Consider the following 20,287-nt stretch of genomic DNA (forward strand, 5'->3'; position numbering starts at 1 on the left):
ATCAGTGTACCTGATTATAAAGTCACCTATGACTAAAGTGTTAGGTATGTTGTCTTGCCTTAGGGGCTGTTGCTGGATGGCACACTGGTGTTGTGAGCTATTTGACACTTGGATGTGACTGGTGTTTGTTTGCGTTTCAGCTTCGGAGTTCCTTGTTGTTTGGGCAGGTTACAGTTAAGGGCCTCCGCATATGTGGATTTAGTGTTGTTATGTGTGGGCGTTGGTGGTGTGAGTTTAGAAGGACTGTGTGTTGCTTGAGGTGTAGTACGGGTGTTAACCTTTTCCTCTTGACTGTCTAGCACAATCTTGGGTGGAGAGAGCTTAGCTTCCAGTTTGGCTATGTAAGTGCATCTCTCACAGGTTGTAGTGTTGGGTGGTAGGAGGAGAGGGTTGTCTGTGTACATGAGGCAATTGCTGCATTGCCCCAATATGCCCAGATTCACCAGGTGGACATGAGTAATCAATGGAAGCTGACCCTTGGACATGCCTGGTTTGGTGCTTTTTTGTAAAAAGTACAGGAGCCGTTTTCCCTTACCTTAGCAAGGTACTTTGCAATTATAGGCTGTTTAGCGCCTACAATTAATTTCTCCTTATTAATAAGGAGAGTTGAGTGCTTATATCAGTGTAAGGCTTCCTATTGCTTTCCAGCAGGTATTGGAGCAAGTGCTAGTCACAGGGATGCTTAAAGGTAATATGAAAAAAATGGTTTATCCTAAACACTGCAGTGTGCACTAGAGAAGTTAGATATGAAAGTAGGTAACTTAAGTTTTAGCTGTCTAAAAAGTTAGGTTTTAGTGGAGAGTCACTATTTTTACAACACCAAGACAGATTGAAAGGGGGTGATCACTTTTATATTCTGGTACTATGCAATACAATAGAATAAATAAAAAAATAGTTGAAGGGGAGTGATTTCACAAAATGATAATTTTGTGCTTACTCACACAAGCCAGTGAAAGCAGAGAGGAAATGAGATATATGGTAAAATTAACATAAGAGGGAGGCAACTACAAAGACAGTGCTATTTAAGAATGCAACAGTGACAGGGTGGGGAAAAATTTCTGCCTGACTCACAAGAGACAGAGCTGTGGTGTCTTTTGAAGTTTTAATATGCAGTTAAAAGCAGAACACAAGCAAAACACAAGGTAAATAAAACAAATCACAGCACTCAAAATATAAAAAGGCAATAAACTAATACAAAATACAACAAATAAAAAGCAAACCAACCTTTCCCTCACAGCAAAGTATAGCAGAGTCTGAGTGAGCCTTTCCAATAAAGCTCTGAAATGTTTTATTTTACCCCTTAAATAGAAGGTTTAGTTCCTAGCTCCACCCCCTCAGTTCACAAATTATTAACCTTAAGTGACCTCTTCTAGCTTATGTACGAGTCCTTAATTGATCAGTTCTAATTTCTACCTGATTCACAAGAGACAGAGCTGTGGTGTCTTTTGAAGTTTTACTTTTACGTTTTTTGTTATTCAAGTTACACATCCCAATATAAGAGGGGGGATATTGAGAATTACACTGAAAGTGCAGAACAAAAGTGGATTATTTTGTTAAATGTGGAGAGACCCCCAGGTTTAAATGGGACAATGTCTTTCAAAACATTTCTTAAATCACATCGTCTCAAGCATTAAATAAGTTAATTATTGTTATAGCTTGTTGTATATATAGTTTCTATACATAGAGTTGCCTTAAAAAACAATATATTTTTAAGTGGTATAAAGTGTAAACATGCATATATTTAATGTATCACATGACGAACTAGAGGTATCAGCTGATTGTCATCACATGCTATATAAATTGTTTTTATTGCATTTTAATTTGTCTGATGAAGCAATAGTAGTTATCGTGAAAGCGCTTATCTTTGTTTTAATAAACGTTTTTTGGTCGCCTAAGTTTGGGTTGCAGATTTCTTATTACTTCTAGTTTGGTTCATTTTCTCTGGACCCTTCCGTTTCCTGAGCAGTTTGTTTTTGGCGTTTTTGTTGGCTTTAGTACAATAACAAGATATTGATTATCAACAGTGTATACAGAAAATGTTGCAAGTTAAGATAGTTTTTTGTCATTTATAATACTAGTAACAAAGTTGTCAGACAAGATGTTAAAGTATGTAAAGACAACTAGCTATTTCTGACTGTGGTTAGTAGTGGCAGTAGTATAGTTGGGTTAAGAGTCTAGGTGGGGGGGTAAGGGGGGGTTTAGTCTGGATTAGAACAAGGACAAAGCTAGTGCAAATTTAAGTGCAGTCTTGAAAAGGCTGCTGGAAGGTAGAGTAGTCATAGAGGGTGGAAGATTGTTCCAAAGTTTAGACATGGTACATGAAAATATGCCATCTCCTGCTGAGTTTTTGGGTTTGATAACAGTTAGTTGATTTTTGTTGCTTGATCTTAGGGGCCTAGTGGGGTGATAGAGTTGGAGAAGGGTTTGAAGGGATATTAATGGGGTGGTTAATAAGTTTATGAGCGAGGGTGAGTTGATTAAAGTGAAGGAGTTGCGGGAGTTCTAGCCAGTTTAGTTCTTTAAGGGAGATACAATGATGGCTGTGGTAGGAGGCTCCAGTGGCAAATTTAGCAATTTTGTAGTAACAAGCATCCAGCTTGTGTAGGTCTGTCTGTTTAAGATTGGTAAGTATGGGGAATGCAGAGACTAGGGTGGAGATTAGTTGGGGAATTGGCTCTGGATATTCTAGCCGCCTTGGTTAGGAATTGGCGGCTTCAATATAATGCACCAAGTTTCTTGTGAACTTTTTTTACTGTGAGAGATATGTGGGTGTCAAATCTAAGTTTGCTGTCTACTACCACACCAAGTAATTTTGTGTGTTCTGATGGAGAGATGATGGTATTGTCTTAAGCAAGAATGTTGACGTGGGGGGTGTTTTGGGTGGCTTTGGAAGATTGGAACAGGAGAAGTTTTGCCTTACTTGGGTTGAGTAGGAGCTGAGCATTGGATAGCCAGCTTTCTACAGAAGAGAATGATTCCTGTGTGTGATTTGTTGTAGTTCTGGTAGAGTGGGGGCAGAGCAGATGAGAGTAGAGTCATCTGCGTACTGTATACGAAATGCTTGTGTGGTGGCAGTATGTAGGTTATTAGTGAAAAGTGAGAATAGCAGAGGGCCAAGGATAGACACTTGGGGAACTCCAAGAGTAACAGGGAGGCAAGGTGATATGTTATCATCCCAGATTACTGATTGCTGGTGTCCGTGTAGATAGCTGTGGAACCAAATGCAGGCTGGTTGTGAGAAGGAGAGATTGGGGAGAGTAGAGAGTAGTAGCTCATGAGATACCATGTCAAAGGCCTTTGAGAGATCTAGAAATACGGCAGTAGAGAAGAGGCCATTGTTTTTGTGATGAAGTATAGTGTTGGTGAAGGAGAGCAGAGCTGAGGTAGTGCTGTGATATGGCCTGAAACCATGTTGGGTTTTGGAGAGGAGATTATTAGCTAGAAGGTAGTTGGAGACCTGGGTGTTAATACATTTTTTAATTATCTTGGAGAGAGGGGAGAGGATAGCAGTGGGGCAGTAACTGGAGAGGTCAGTGAAGGGGATGCCTTTGTGGAGGGGAATGATGTGGGATATTTTCCATACCGAGGGAACACAGCCTTCTTTTATTGAACAGTTGATTAGAATTGAAATTGGGTAGGCTAGTGTATCAGATGCAATCAGAGGGGAGGTTGTCAGCTGCGAGTTTGGTGGGTTTACGTTTTGACAATAGTCTTTTTATGTTGGAGGTAGGTACTGAGGTGAAGAAGAAAAGAGGAGTGGGGGGTTTAGGGTTAGGAGTTGGGGGGGCTGTTGTAGGGAAGTGTCACCATACTGCAATATGCATAGTGCCACAGGGAAAAAAAAAAATAAGGATAATAAAAGTCAGCATGCACAGCATGGCAAGAGAAGATCAGTTCAGCTGGAAGATGGTATGGTTGTACTGCATCAAGAATAACATGGTGTAGCAATTTACTAAGCACTGCAGCCAACAAATGTGCTGGTATGACATATAGTCACTTCTGATGACAAAGTCCTGACTATACCTAGGCAATCAAAGTTCATCTACTGGCTGAAGCACATGTTGGAATTGACATGGGGAAAGAAAGGAATCAAGCAATTTTGCCAGCTTGCTTCTCTTCAGGCAAAAGGATAGGATGATATACTGCTGGTGGGCAGGTCATTCCTTCATAGTGCCACTGGTAACCAGAAGTTAGAAATGTTGACGTACTAGATATACAGGCAGGACTGGGAGGTGTTTTTGCCTGGTGGGGCATAGAAGCTCCAAGACCATACTAAACGAAGACACTGGCTTATAAAATACAACATTAGCATGTAAGGGGGGTAGTGCCAACCACTCAAATCACAGATCTGCTGTGAGCAGCTCTGGTGGCTCCCTACATACTCTCCGTTCCTAAGGCACCGATACCATCAGTTTGACGGTGGGGCTACAGACCCCGACTGATGGGATTAAATCAGGTCTCAAATGCACTGAGAACTGAACATAGTTCATGGGAGATGCCAAGCTGTCACAGATGTACCAATCCAAACACTGTACCACGCAATGTCTGTAAAAAAGAATATACATCTTACATATTTAATTTTATATATATAGACTTAGTATAATCTATTACACTAAATGTCTTATATTATTAAATGACTGAATCATTTAAATTATGTCTCATACCACTGCAAATTATTAATGTTTCTCTTGGATTAGTGTTCTACAACCCAAGTTTCTACCGAAAAGGGGTTACTTGTTGCCCAGTTGGACTTGCCCATAAATAAATGCAAACAAGCAATTCTGGCCCAAAAAAAATGGTCATGTATAACATGGTATGCCTGTCTTCACAGTGTGGATGGAAGGGTAGGTTCAGGTAAAATATCATATGCAAGCATGCAAAGCATAGCAGAGACTGCAGAATAGGGTTTAGTTGAGGTATAATATGGAATAACAGTATGCAATCTTAGCAGGAAAAGGTAAATACAAGTTTAAAATGATATGGTGGTATAATCATATGGCAACTAAGCGGATGTTATAGTATGGCAGTATGAACAGCAGGGCAATGAAGCATTAAGATCAGGTATAAATCAGTATGGCAGTATGTACAGCATGGCTGAGAAAGGCAGACTCAGGTGTAACATAACACTGCACTACACAAAGGGTGGCAGATAAGGTTAAGTTGATATAATATGATGTGTTAGTTTGCACAGCATAACAAAGAAGGGTTAGGCTAACTCATCTCAGTCTGTCTGAATGGTCAGTGTAACAGAAGGCAGTAATGCATGATGAAATCTGCTTAACAGTAAGCAAACTAAGGTTTGTCAGGGTACAGTATGATAAAGTATAGTATAACATTGCAAAGTAGGGTATAATATAACATATACATCTGAATATGTAATGTAGAACATGGCATATTTAGGCATGGCATGGTGTGGCAGTATGTAGAGAACAGTATGAAAGGATAAGATCAAATATGCCAATGTGAAGTAGTATACACATGGTGGGACAGTAGGATAAGATCAAGTAGAATATTGTATGTAGTATACCTAACACGGCACAGCAGAATGACATCAGATAGTAAACATTAAGCACAGTATGGTAAAACAAAAAAGTTAAGGTACAGCACAGCAAGGTAAAGGCAAGAACACTATTATGCAGCAGTTACTTACAGTATAGTAAAGCAGGATGAGGTTAGGTACAGTATACTATAGTACACCTGAGTGAGGTCAGATGTAGTAATTCAGGGTAAAGTAACATGTGTATGTATGTATGTCATGGTACAAGATGAGGCCAAACACGTTACTGTGTGTCAGTATAAAAAAATATGGCACTGCAGGGTAAGGTGAGGTACACAACTGTGTAGCAGCAGGAATAATGTGGCGTAACAGGGTAAGACCAAGTGTCTATGTGCGTTTGTGTGTGTGTGTGTGTGTGTGTGTGTGTGTGTGTGTGGCACAGCAGAGTAAGGTCAGGTAGAGTACACTGAGGCCACAATCTACAATATGGCAGAAAAGGGTTAGGCTAGGTGTGGTAAATTGCACTATGTAGAGTATGGCAAAATAGAATAAGATCAATACAGTACACTGTGTCCAAAAATGTAGTGCCACATGGCAGTGCAAGGGCAGACACAATACAGTGTTGTAGACCAGGGTTGGAGAATCATAAGGACATATAGCGTCTACAACTTAACTTAGATTTAAAAGATAAGCAATATTTAAGGAACAAATAAAAGAAAAACTGCAGCATGCTTCAAGAGTTAACATGCTATGAATGTGTTTCAAGATAAAACAAATCATCGTTAACAGATACAATGTATGACTGACAGAATAAAATATCTGCATTTCTAAAGTAATCTTATAAAAAAGGAGGGGAGCAAGACATTGCCATTCTTACTGCAGAATTACATAGATTACTGTACAGTGTTTTGTACCAGCAGCAGACTGGCTATTTCTAAACGACTAGAAAAATAAGCTGTATTGAGCTAGATTTCTCATCCCATTACAACTTCACTAATTTTCATTTTTTATTTATATAGTGACTCAACATCTTGCGATTCAAATGAAAACAAAGTCTGTACATTCAATCTGCACAACACTAGCAAAAAAGTGAAAAATAAGATGCCTGATTACTTGTCTGAAATAATGACAAATTAAATCAGCTGCATATACCTTAGGGGAAAATATGTTTTAAAACTGGACTTTTGTCGGTATTAACAGAAAACATGCTGTACTTCAAAGTTCTGGACTGAGCCCCCTGAAACAGTAATGGCTGTTGGTATCACATTGTGTATCAAAGATGGTCAAGTGAAGTCCTGATGGGCACACACTAACTGTAGCAATAACACTGGTTAAATGCAAAGTAATTTCATTGGAGACTAGGGAGGGAAGTAATTTATAAACAGAGTGAATAAAATCAAGCAGAACACTACTGTTTATTACTGCAGATCTTCCACAAATTCAGTAAATGCTCTTACTCTTAATAATACATTCTCTGATTTAGCGCTTACCTTTGCAGTTCTTTGGAGGAGATGATCTGAAATATTTCTATGGCCAGTCGCACTAGAAACAGAATCTGTTGCTTCACAATACTCAGAACCTGCAGCAACAGCAAAAAACAAAGCAATATTTACTCAGTTAATTTTATGTTCAAGTCTAATCAGCACTGAAGCCTATTCATAGTCCTCAGTCCCAACCAAACATTTCTACAAATGGCAGATTACTAATCTATGGTGTGCTCTTCGATCTGAAGCTACAATCTTGGAATAATTATATTTAGAGTTTAGGTAAGACTTTTGCATTGAGTTATATATCCCAGTACTGTAGAAGGCTTCAGTTTCCTATTCTGCCATCTCAGAGTTCTAGATGCAGTTCAGCTACACAAAAAAGGTTCCAAGGTTCCACAAAAAGATACCACAAACACAAGTACTGCAGTACTCAGAGCTACCACAGTTCAATACAGTCAGCCAAACAGCAATACCAGGAGATAACAAATTAGGTGAGTACTCACCAAATGTGATCAATAGAGCTCCACCACACTTCAGTAAATGGAACACTTGGGTATATACGTTGCATTTAATTATTTAATTGGGTAAGTGAAATGGCTCTACAACCTTTTCCAGTCAACCACCCAGGCACAGGAATTAAAATATACATTCGTAACAAGACATATGCAATAAAATCAAAGTGAAAAAAAGAAAAAAAATAAATAAATAAACAGGAAAAAAGAAGTTATGTACTCACTATAACGTTCCATCTGAGTAGTTATACCTCATTTTTCTGCAACCTGGATCCGAGCCGGCAACTTTTTTTCCAGCATCTGCTCCAAGCTCCGAGCTCCTTCCTTTACCCATAGTGCACTACCATCTCCTACCTTCCCTAAGATCGAGTTTGCTGCAACTAAATACATAAACAACTCAGCCCAATGAACCAAACCTGAAAAGACAGGGCAAGGTCCGGGGGATGGAGGGAGGGAATGTTGCAGAAAAATTAAGTACAACTACTCAGATGGAACGTTATGGTGAGTACATAACTTCTTTATCTGAAGTAGTTAATTTGATTTTAGCTGCAGCCTGTGGGCAGAGTCCCCAGCTACTCCAATCCTGGGAGGCCTTTATGGAAGGATATTCCTGGGCACCGCAGAGCCAAAGGATGCTCTACCCCTAGAAATCAGATCTAATTTGTAATGGGAAATGAAGGTATGTGAATTGGCCCAGGTTGCTGCTGCACAAATGTCGTCCAAAGGAACCCCAGACCAAAAAGCAGAAGTCACCATGGACCCGATAGAGTGTGCTTTAACAATACCAGGAGGAGATAAACCTTTTGCTTTGTAGGCATGTGAAATGCAAAGAGTGATCCATCTGGCCAAAGAAACTTAAGAAATAGCTTTTCCCAGAAATGCTTTGGAAAAGGAAACAAACAACTGGTCAGTCTTGCGGAATGACTTTGTTCTATGAAGATAAAAATGAAGCTGTCTATGAACATCTAACAAATGAAGTTTGCATCCACCATTATTTTGGAAGTTAGGGAAGAAAAAGTACAGTTGTGTACACTTACCATAAATGTAGACGTTTGAGTGTATTCACTGTTGCAGTCATTACATTTGGGTTATCCTGCTGGCAGGTTGCCCTCAGTCGGCCTGAATTCCAAAGTCTTGGGTCCTGCGTCAGTTGCTGTCGCCTCTTCTCTGACGTCAGGTCGTCAGGGGTACAAAAGATGCAGCCAACACCATTTTATTTAGTTTTCCTTGCCCCAGATGTCAGGTGCCCCCAAAAGGGTAGGCTAAAATTAGGTAAATAAAACATACGTGCACCAAAATAAGTTTTACCTTCTTCTATAAGCAAATATACCATCTAGGTTGTATAGATTAGAGAAGTAAATATAAGTTCCAGAAAAAATAAGGGGGATGGCGGGTGGGTAACCTGGACTGCAACAGTGAATACACTCGAACATCTACATTTATGGTACACAACTGTACTATGTTCTTCGTGTTTCACTGTTGCAGTCATTACATTTGGGATGAGTCCCAAAGCTATGGTTGGGGGCCTGGAGCTAAACAGCATTAGGAGCGGCTATGAGGCCCTGCAGAACTGCAGTGGCAAAGCCTGCCCTGGAGTTAGAGTAAAGAGGTAGATTGTAATGTTTTGTAAAGGTTTGCACTGAACTCCAAGTAGCAGCCTCCAAAATGTCTTTGGCTGGTACTCCCCTGAGAAAGGCTGCAGAAGTGGCTGCAGCTCTGGTTGAATGTGGCCTAATGCCCTTAGGCACTGGTTTGCCATGTTGTGAGTAGCAGAAATGAATGCAGTTACCTATCCACTTTGAAATAGTCTGCTTGGAGATGGCCTTTCCTTGTGATGCTGTGGCATATGCCACTAGTAATTGCTCTTTCTGAAAACTTTAGTTTTGTCCAAGTAGAATCTAAGTTGTCTGTGTACGTCCAAAGAATGCAGAATTTTCTCCCCCTTGTTCTGTGGATTTGGATAAAAAGTTGGCAAATGAATTGTTTGGTTAAGGGCTGCACTGGATACCACCTTAGGCATAAATGTACGGTTTGTTCTCAGAGAGACCCTGTCTGGATAGAACATGATAAAGGGTTCCACAGCCATGGGAGCCTGTAACTCTGAAACTCGTCTTGCAGAAGTTATTGCTAGGAGCAGAGCTGTTTTCCAAGATAAGAACTTTATGTCCGCAGTAGCAGCTGGCACAAAAGGAGGTAAGGTGAGTTTTTCCAAGACATAATTGAGGTCCCATGCAGGTGTTGGCATTCTCCTTGGAGGCCTTAAGTTTTTGGCTCCTCTGTTGTCTGCCTTAATAAAGGATGAGAAAAGAGTGGTGGCTCTGTACTGTAATGAGCCGAAATGGAAGAGGCATGGATTTTAACTGATGAAAAAGATAGGCCTTTGTCCAGCATCTCAGTTAAATATTGCAAAATCTGAGGAATATCTGGGACAGCTGTATCAGTTCCTTGAGCTTGGTTCCAAGCGCAAAATCTCTTCCATTTCCAGCATAGGATTTTCTAGTACTAGGCCTTCTGGCTTCTAAAATAACATCCATCACAGCTTTACTGAGAGGTGTGATTTGTATGGCTACATTATCCGCCATGCTGCCAGGTTGGCTGTGCAGAATCTGATTGTTTTGTTGGGACAGTAGATGAGGTATTTGAGGTAAGGTCCAGGCTGGGCATTGGGACAAGTTCCTTAAGATCAGATACCAGTACTGGCGTGGGCAGTCTGGGGCAATCAGAATCATTTTTGGTTTCTCCTGCCTAACCTTTAGGAGTACTTTGGGGAGGAGAGACAGTGGAGGGAAGGCATATACTGATAGGTTTGTCCAATTGAAAGATAAGGCATCCCACTTTCCAAGCTTGCCTGTGATAATTCCTTGTGCAGAATCTTTTTAGTTGATTGTTTTGAGGAGAGGCAAACAGATCTATGTCCGGGCATCCCCATTTCTTTGTTATCATGCTGAAGACTTGTGGATCCAGGTGCCACTCGTAGGGATCCATGAGGTTTCTGCTTAGTTCGTCTGCCAGAGTATTTTCCTTTCCTGGCAGGAATTGTGCCTAGAGATGAACTTGGTAAGTCGATGCCGTGTCCCGTAAAGTCATGGCTAGTCTGCATAGGGGGTAAGAATGAGCCCCCCCCTGCTTGTTTATGTACCACATGACCGTGGTGTTGTCTGTCTTTATCAGTAGTTGTCCCGGATGAAGTAGGTCCTTGAAGGCTGTCAGGGCATTTTGAACAGCTAGCATCTCTTTTTGATTGATATGTAGATGCTTTTTGTTTGTGGACCAGGTGCCCTGAATGCCTCTTCCTGCCATGTGTGCCCCCCCAGGCATAATCTGATGCATCCGTCGTTAGGCTCTGCCTGGCTGGGGGCAGTGAGAATGGCTGTCCCTTATTTTGGTGACAAGCCTTTGCCCACCATCACAATTCCTGTTGCAGGCAGGGTATTAGAGTAATCACTGTTTCCAGACTGTGGCAATGTTGTGTCCAGACACTTTTTAGGTACCACTGAATTTTCCTCATATGCAGTCTTGCATATGGAATTAGTACGATGCAGGATGCCATGAAGCCCAAAGCCTGCAGAATGTTTCTTGCAGATAACTGGGCCTTTGTTGCCATTTCCTTGAAATAGGTAGTCAGTTGTCTTTGTTTGTCTGGAGTGAAATAAGCCATCTGGGCAGTTGTATTTAAGCTTGCACCCAGGAATATTATCTCTTGAGAGGGTACTAGCTTTGATTTCTTTTTGTTGACTGTGTACCCTAGGCATGTTAAAAGTCTTATCACAAAAGTCATGCTGTAGTAGAATGTCCTTGTTCTCTGCTTGTATGAGGCAGTTGCCAAGTAAGGACATATTTGTATTCCTCTTTGTCTGCAGTAAGCAATTACTGGTGCCAGGCACTTTGTGAAGACCTTGGGCACAGTAGATAAGCCAAAGGGCAGTGCAAAGAATTGGTAATGCTTTGAGCCAGAATTGAATCTAAGGGTATCTTCTGCATGACTGTCTGATTGGGACATGCAGGTATGCCTCTTTTAGTTTAGTCATGAGCCAAGCCTTGCTGCCCAGCATGGGCAGAAGCTGCTGTAAGGTCAACATCTTGAATTTTGGTATATCCAGGAAAGTGTTTAGAATAGATAGGTCCAGTATTGGTCTCCATGCTTTGTCCTTTCTGGGTACCATGAACAGTGTTGAGTAAAATCCTTGTCCCTGCTCTTGCTGTGGCAATTGCCGTCATGACCATGAGAGCAGCGACTTGTTTTTCAGCCTCTGCCCATTGATTTTTTTGGCAGGTCTGGCCAACCGTTTGCTCTTGGCAGGGTATGGAAATGAAACTTGTAGCCTTATGACACTATGTCTACAACCCATTTGTCCTGGGTTATAATGTGCCAATTCTGAGAAAAAAGTGCTAGTTTTCCCCCTAAGGGTGCTGCCAGAAGATAAGTGCTTGGTGCAGGCAGGGGGAAGTCATTGGGACTGTTTCCTATATGGTTGGGATTTGTCTTCTCCACCTTTGGAGGTAGAGGCACTCCACTGCTTAGACCTGTAGGAACATTGCGGCTGTGATCTGCCTCTAGGGCATCTGGATCTGCCCCTTTGAGGTCTGTCTGAGACTGGAAAGGACCAATTCTTTGTAGGCCAGTGCCTGCTAAATCTAGGTGGCTGTACCTGTAAGAAATCCTTGACCGTTTGCATAGATTTAGCTTTGTCCTCCATTTTCTTTAACACCTCTTCTGCCTTAACACCAAACAAGGTACCATGTTGTAAAGGAGCATCTAATAATTTTGCTTTAACATAGTCAGGCAGATTTTGTTCCTTTAACCAAGCATGCCTCCTAATGACAGAACACGTAACAGCGGCCCTGCAGGAGGCCTCCAGAGAATCAAACCCACATTGCAAAGTATGCTTTCCAACTTGTTCAGCTGCATGCAATAAATCCTGCATGTCTTTGTTTTCTGCACATTCAGAATTTGCCATCATTTTCTGTTTAAGCAGTGCCATGATATATTGCTGATACTTGAGCATATGAAACTGGCAATTTGAAGCCCTAATAGCCAAAGTAGCAGATGTGTACATCCTTTTTCCAATCTACCCAGTGCCCTAGAATCCCTGTCAGAGGGGGTAGGGTTTTTTGCAGTGGAAGCCTTGACCCCTTTCAGACCCTGTGAAATAGTTTCTGGGTCACCAGTAGGGTTTTTGAAAAGGAATTTATGAGAGTCAGGGACCCTGTAGTATCTGTCCGGTTTAACAGGAGCTAGAGGTAAAGAGTCAGGGGTCAGACTAGACTTCGAGAACACATCATCTACAATGTCTAACACAGGTGGAAGAGCTAGAGGGCTGTGTTGAGGTAGTAAAAGGAAGTCTCTGAGCCTTTTCTTAGATTCTGAAAAATCTTGGCTCTCCCAGTGGAAGTACTCCCTCATGGTATGCAAGGTTTCCTCAAAAGAGTAGTCCTCAGGAGGAGAAGCTGAAGGAATTGACTCTTCAGCATCAGAATCCTCATAGAGGGGAAGAGAATATTCCTGATCAGAAGAGGAATCAGAAGAAATGGAAACCTGACCATAAGATTCATAGTCTGTCTCTTGCCTAGGCCTCTTATCAGGAGGGGGATGGGAACCCCTGATCAAGGTAATTAAGTCTTTGGCCATTTTGAGCATCTGTTTTTTGGGCATGGAGGCCTGCCCTTCTGGCTGGTGAACTTGTTTTGTTGTCTTTAAAGGTGTTTTAGCCTTTATCTTTGAAGTCTGTTTAATATATAATGTTTGGGTCTGAATACACCCTCAGAAGCCAATGCCTGCTCAGCGGCTCCAGACCCATCTGAGGGAATTATCTCCGAGGCTCCAATACCTTGAGTTTCCAGCGGCCTGGCCGACTCCACGTGGGAGTCGGTAGCGGCCTGCGACTCTAAAGTAGTGGGCGTCAGGGGTTGCGAAAGCACCTCACTGAGGACCGGCGAACCGGCGACTTGCTTAGGAGAAGCTTTGTCATCGGTTTTGGACCTCGGTTGCCTGTCTTTTTCTTTTCGTTTTTTGTGAACTCCGGTAGTCGGATGGCTATCCAACGACATTGTATAATTAAATCTTTGCCCAAAATAGCTTAATGCAAAATCGTACCGACGCTTAATAATGCGTTGGTTAAATCTAGCACAAAACCAACAACTAGCAACGTCGTGGTCAGGGCCTAGGCAAGGAATAAAATAAGAATGAAAGTCCTTATGAGGTATTTGCTTCCCACAAGAAATACAATTATTAACTTTTTCTGACATTGGTCTGGAGCTTAGCTTTTAATGAAGACTTTGGATCTGAAACTCGAACACAAAAATCTCAGGAGTCAGCCGAACGGCACTTGCGAACTGCTTCTGCTTCGGGCACCATGCGGCAAGAAAGACTAAATAAAATGGAGTAGGCTGCATCTTTTATACCCCTGACGACCTGACGTCAGGGAAGAGGCAACAGCAACCAACGCAGGACCCAAGACTTTGGAATTCAGGCCGACTGAGGGCAACCTGCCAGCAGGATAACCCAAATGTAATGACTGCAACAGTGAAACATGAAGAACATCAGGCAGATTTAATGGACTGGTTTATATTTGCTTCAGATGCCACTTTGGGTAAGAAGGAAGGATTAGTACGGATGAAGACCCTATCCTTATGGAAGACCAAATAAGGAGGCACGGCAGACAGAGCTTGAAGCTCAGGAACCCTCCTAGCCGATGTAATGGTGACTAGGAAAGCTGTCTTCCAGGATAAAAATTTCAAATCCAACGAAGTTGCAGGTTCGAATGGAGGAGCCACCAATGCCTGTAAAACAAAGGTAAGGTCCCAAGGAGGCACCGAATCCTTGACAGGGGGACGCAACAGAAAAGTACCTTTAAAAAAAGCCTTACACAGCCTAGAGGAGGCTAAGGCAATGTTGCCTTCACCAACATGAAAATTAGAAAGGGCTGCTAATTGTACTTTCACTGTGGAGGAACTAGCTCCTTGCTGAAGAATGCCAGACAAGAAATCCAACACCGCTGGAACAGGGGCTGTAAATGGATCTAATGAGGCTCAAATGGAAAAACGCTTCCATTTATTGCGATAAAGTTTCCTAGTGGAATCTTTAACAGAACCCACCAGAATAGATTTTACCGGGGATGAAAGACCAGGAGTCCTGGCAATCAATGGAACTGGAGCAACCAAGCTGTCAGCTTGAGGCTGCCCAGGTCGGGCGGACGGGCCCGCGACAGATGGGAGATTAGATCCGGGCAGGGATCCAGAACCCACGGGGGAGCTAAGAGATGAGACCAAAGGAATGGGAACCAAACCTGACGAGGCCAGAAAGGGACAATGAGGATAACTTTGCACTGTAGTCGGCAAGCTTTCTGAAGAAACTTCGGAATGAGTGGCAATGGTGGATAAGCATACAGAAGCCCGGGGGGGGGGGGTGGCAAGCATGGACTAGAGCATCTCTGGGGATTTCCCTGGTGAGGGAATCAGAGCAAAGAACTCGCTGCACTTCGCGTTGGACAGAGATGCGAAGAGATCGCAGCAAGGCTGACCCCATGCACGGAAGATCTCCTCTGCTACTGACTGTTTCAGAGACCACTCATACGGAATCAGAATAGCCCGACTCTGTCTCCTAAAGTGTTGGAGCGCCCCGGGATGTGCACTGTTATCAGAAACCAACCGGTGGAGATTGCCCATTCCCACACTCTCATGGTCTCGCGACATAGGGGGTAAGATCTGGTTCCCCCTGCTTGTTGATATACCAGACAACCAACATGTCTGACTGAATTGCAATCAATCCGAGAGGAAGGACAGTGTGAAAGGCTTCCAACGCTAAACGCACTGCCCTCATCTCTAGAACATTTATGTGCAACTTGGTCTCTGATTGGGACCACATGCCTTGGACTGTCCTTCCCAAACAGTGTCCCCCCTACCCGAGTTGGGAGGCGTCCATCGTCACTGTGGCTTGGACTGGAGATGACGCGAAGTGGCGTCCTTCTGATATCTCCGGTGAACTTAACCACCAAAGAAGGGACATCCTGCAGACGTGACTGATCCTGATCAGAAATTCCATGGGCAGGTCTAGCCAAGACCATTGAACAGCCAGAGTTCACTGAAGAACCCGCATATGAAGGCGTGCACAAGGGAGAATCGATATGGAGGCAGCCATGGAGCCCAGAGCCCAGAGAACCTCGCTCGCCTTTGGAGACTTGAAGTTCGCTATGTGGCACCTGAGGTGCAAGATCCTGTCTGGAATTAAGAATACCTTCATCTGCAAAATGTCTAGCCATGCCCCAATGAAGTCTAGAACTTGTACTGGTTGCAATTGGGATTTCTGAACATTGACTAATTCCCAGTAGATCTGCCAACCGAATGAAGTAATCCTGGGCCAGACACAGGTGATGCTTGTTGAGCACAACGAAGAGCCAGTCGTCCAGGTAAGGAAACATCTGAATACCCTGAAGCCTCACGTGAGCCGCTACCACTGCAATTACCTTGGTGAACACCCTGGGGGGGCTGTGGTGAGACCATTAACTCAACTGAAAATGACTGGCTCCCAGCCGGAAGCGCAGAAACCTCCTGGAGCTTCTGTGTATTTTGATGTGGTAGTAAACATCCTGGTGGTCTAACGAGCACATCTAGTTGCACTCTTGGAGATAAGGTAGAATGGACTGTAGGGTGACCATCCGGAATTTCTGTTTGGCTACAGACAGGTTCAACGTTGACAGGTCTAGAATGGGCCTGAGGTCCCCCGTCTTTCTTGGCACTAAAAAGAACCTTGAGTAGATGCCTGATCCGAACTGATGGGGGGGGGGGACCTGTTCGATGGCTCATTTGAGAAGCAGCTTTGAAGCCTCTAGAGCTGCGGCCTCCCTGTGAGCGGGTGGAACATTCGGGAGGTGTTTTGGAATATTTGGAGGGGCAACAAATGGGATAGTGTAACCTCTGGATATGATCTGTAACACCCAGCGATCTGTCGTAATGGACTCCCATGCCGCTGGGTGCAAGGACAATCTTCCCCCAACTGCCTCCAGAGTAGGACAGCTGGGCAACCCCTCAGGGCTGCTGACCGGGTCTATCAGAAAAGGGTTCCCTAGACCCAAAATTCCTGGGACCCCCTCTACCTCTGGGTCGGCATCGATCCTGTCCCCCTCTGCCTCTGGGGGAATAGTTGTCCTGGGAATCCTGGGAAAACTGAGATTTTTGGAACCACATCTTCTTCTGCCCTCTTTGATTCCTAGAGAAGGACCGCTGAGGGTTAGAGAAGCAGATCCCGATGGCAGACAAAGTCTTCCCATCCTTTTCGCTCAGGACAAGTGTGTCATGTACTGTCTTCCCAAAAAGGGAAGAGCCTTCATAGGGAGCATTGATAAATGACGCCTTGAAAGGGTCCGTGAACTGACACAACCTGAGCCAGGCATGATGCCTCATGGCTATGCCTGTCCCAGCCGCTCCTTCCGTGGCATGGGAAAGGAGCCACATAGACGTGTTTGAGACTGACTTCAGAGTAGACATTTTCACAGAGAACAACTGTTTGTCCTGCGGCGATAAGGACTCTGGGGGCGACTCAGCAAATTCCGAAGCAAGGTCTTGCTGAAGCCGGATCACATGTGCCAAACAGTTCAGCGCATGGATTGAAAAGGTCGCTAAGGAATAAACACGCTTCCCAAACCTATCCACCGACCTGGACTCCTTGTCTAGAGGGTGGACTGAGGAACTCTCCTGTGCTAGTTCCTTCTTGGTGGCTGCTGCAACCAACATAGTGTCAAACTGGGGCTCCTTTTGACCAAGGTTGTCTGTCAGAAGGGGGAGATAAAATTTTGTCAGGGCATTTGGGGATGGGCTCTACGGTGTCAGGCTCCTTCCATGCCCGAGTGGTGATAAGGTCCACACCAAGGGGTCCGCTGGCAGGGACACCCAGGAAGTAGATGGGCCCATGCCAAAGGCCTCCAGGAACACTGATTCATCCCCAGAAGGTTTTAGGGCTGGCTAACCTCCCCTCTGGCGGAGGATCTCCATGATTTCTCCGAAGGAGACGTCTTTGGGAGGTGACCTGGGGGAACTTTCTCCTTCATCTAAGTTAGTTTCCATAGTGTGAGACTAGGAGGAGTCCAAGTGCCTCCTTTTGCACTTGCGCTTATGGTGACCCTCTTCAGTGGGACCCTCAGAAGAGGATTTGTGAGTCGCAAGGGGTTCATCAGGGAAATTAACCTGGGGATCCTCTGGCATGGGCTGTACCTGAGACAGGATGAAGGGAGTCATCGCCAAATCCAGGGGGGCCTGGGTGGAATCTGAGGAGATGGGCTGGGGTCTCAATCCCTGGGAGAGAACCCTCTCCACCACTTCGAAGGCCGAGGGAGAGCAGACCTCCTTGGCACCCAGCAAGGAAGCGGGGACCGGAGCCGAAGCAAGGGTAGCCTGAGGTCTGAGGAAAAGGGTCGGATCCGAAAAGGGCGGAGCTAAAGAATCCATTCCCTTGGGTCCGACTCCATGTCCGCGGGTCCGAGAGTCACTCGGATCCGAACAAGTTGGATCCGAGGAACTCAAGGTGACAGCTGGAGTCGAGGTTGGAGGAGCCGTTGGTGCCAGATCCTCGTTTCCAAGAGCCCCGAAGCCGAAGCACGGATGGGGGAAGGAGACATGGGGCAGAAAAAGGGCATGGAGGTCCCCCCTCCAGTAGGAGAGGGGCCTGGCAAGACTCCCATCTGTATTTGTGTCTGAATGAATCTCCGCATCATCCTGTCCATGTCCAAGTCCAGGTCCATAAACTCCGAGTCGATCGGGAAGAGGCCACTGACTCAGATCTGGCTGGTCTGCACAATGACTGAGAGGAAGGCCTCGGGTCCAAATGTTCCAACGGCTCCGGTGAGAAATGAGGAGACTGGAGCCGTGGAGAAACTGACCTCATGGCCTTAGAAGGGGGACTAAGAAAGAGCTCCCTGTCCGGGGATCTCTTGTGAGGTCTGTCCTTTCTCTTGTCCCTATCCTCTTTGCGCCTTTCTCTGTCCTTTTCCTTGTCAGCCACGCTGACTGTCGATTTGTCTTTATTAGGCCCAGCACCAGAAGAAGAGGGAGTTTGAGTCCCTGCCTGGGTGGGAGGTTGAGCGCTAGGTACCGAGGCCATGGCAGATTCCAGCATGGATGCGGGGGAGAAGGTCTTTGGCTACTAATTTGGCCTTCCGATCCCTGAGGGCCCTAGGATTGAACCCGGTGCAGATAGCACATTGAGTGGACAAATGTGCTACTCCCAAGCAAATCACACACAGAGTGTGACCATCAGCCGGGGAGAGCTATACATTTCTTGAACACAGATTTTGGCTGATCAGCCATGGTCCTGCACCCAAAAAGAAAACACTACCTACCAGAAAACACCACACACAAACACAGGTAAGGGAAGGGCAGGCCTAACAACTACTCTACCGAGTTTAACAAAACTTTTTTTTTTTTTTAAACTGACGAACAAGCGATATTCTAAAAGGGAAGGAAGGGAAATAATCACTCAGACACACAAATACACTAAGTATTAATAACACTTACTATCCCTGAGCTCAGAGCAAAGGAGACCACGATGCACACTACAGGTGTGGCAAACGAGATCTGAGGGAAGGTAGGAGATGGAAGTGCATTATGGGTAAGGGGAGGAGCTCGGAGCTTGGAGCAGATGCTAGAAAAAAAGTTGCCGGCTCGGATCCGATACGGATCCGTATACCCACAGGTTGCAGATAAAATGAAGTTAACTACTTCAGATCAATACATGCAAAGTACAAAAATCACAAAAACAAATGCAAATGTGCTTCATAAAGAGACTTCACCATCATTCGTAAAATATCAAGTTACAGTCATATTACAAGAATCATTATACCATGAAAAAAACTCAGAAATGCTTGTATAATCCATTTGTATGACCTCTCACCTGCTTTTCTCTTCTCATTATCTCTACCTACATCCACATACAAACCCTTCACCAAAAGAATACTATACTGAACAGACAATATCCTAATTGTTTTAAGTGTACTCTGTCCTCTCTCACATCCTCTATCAATTTAATCATTTCACTGTGTGAACTACCGTCTCTTCCAAACTATTTTCTCTTTATGTAAATATGTACATAGGTTTATAGATTAGTACTAGGCTAACTGCCCTTGTGAGCCATTTTAAGCCTAGCCAATTATCCCTTGTGAGACTCAGACACTGCACTTTGTGTTTGTAAGGCAAACACCTTAACCATTAGGCCAACCTCCCAACCATATAAAATCTTTTTGAATCTTCAATGACTGTCTGCATGTATCAACTATGTCATCCTCTGTGTTAAAGAATACTGTATTGTTACTGTTTTACACAGCCCGGCCTGAGTCTGCAATTGGTCATTCAAGTGTTCTAACATGGTAAACAAACACAAATAAATTATTAAATTAAAACTAGGTGGATCAACTTTTGATAAGGATCTCTCAACCCAGAGTTTTGCTAAATGTTGAGAGTTTTAGAATCAGTGATGAAGTGATCACAAAGGATACTTAAAAGGAAGCTACCGCCAGCTTATACACTGGAGGAGGACACTAGTCTGGTACCTGTGACAATTTAAAGGTCGGTGTGTTTTCTAAGAGTGGACCTTCCTAAAATAAGAAGTAAATTAGTTCCTTACAAAGGTAAGCAGAAGTGTTATTTATCCTGTAAAAAGGAAAATAAATCTTAGTTTATTCTGAAGAAGATGATTATCTGATGGACACTGAAATACAAGGGAAGAAATTAATATTTTATTTTTGAAAATGAACATTTTAAGTCTGAAAGCCCTTCCTACCTGTGGTATTAAGCAGCAGAATAAT

General features: G+C 43.8%; 1 protein-coding gene across 2 annotated transcripts in view; it reads right to left on the bottom strand.

The window, feature by feature from the left end:
* The window catches only part of DIS3L2 (DIS3 like 3'-5' exoribonuclease 2), a 4,570,298-nt gene that overhangs the window by 3,094,397 nt on the left and 1,455,614 nt on the right, over nucleotides 1-20,287 (bottom strand). For both annotated transcript variants that reach the window (XM_044070680.1, XM_044070679.1), the window contains one exon: nucleotides 6,988-7,076. In XM_044070680.1, the coding sequence (XP_043926615.1) occupies nucleotides 6,988-7,076 (89 nt within the window). The remainder of the gene's footprint in view (nucleotides 1-6,987; nucleotides 7,077-20,287) is intronic.

This window comes from Protopterus annectens, chromosome 4.part1 (genome assembly GCF_019279795.1).
Source record: "Protopterus annectens isolate FY-2018-M chromosome 4.part1, PAN1.0, whole genome shotgun sequence".
NCBI classification, from domain to species: Eukaryota; Metazoa; Chordata; order Ceratodontiformes; family Protopteridae; genus Protopterus; species Protopterus annectens.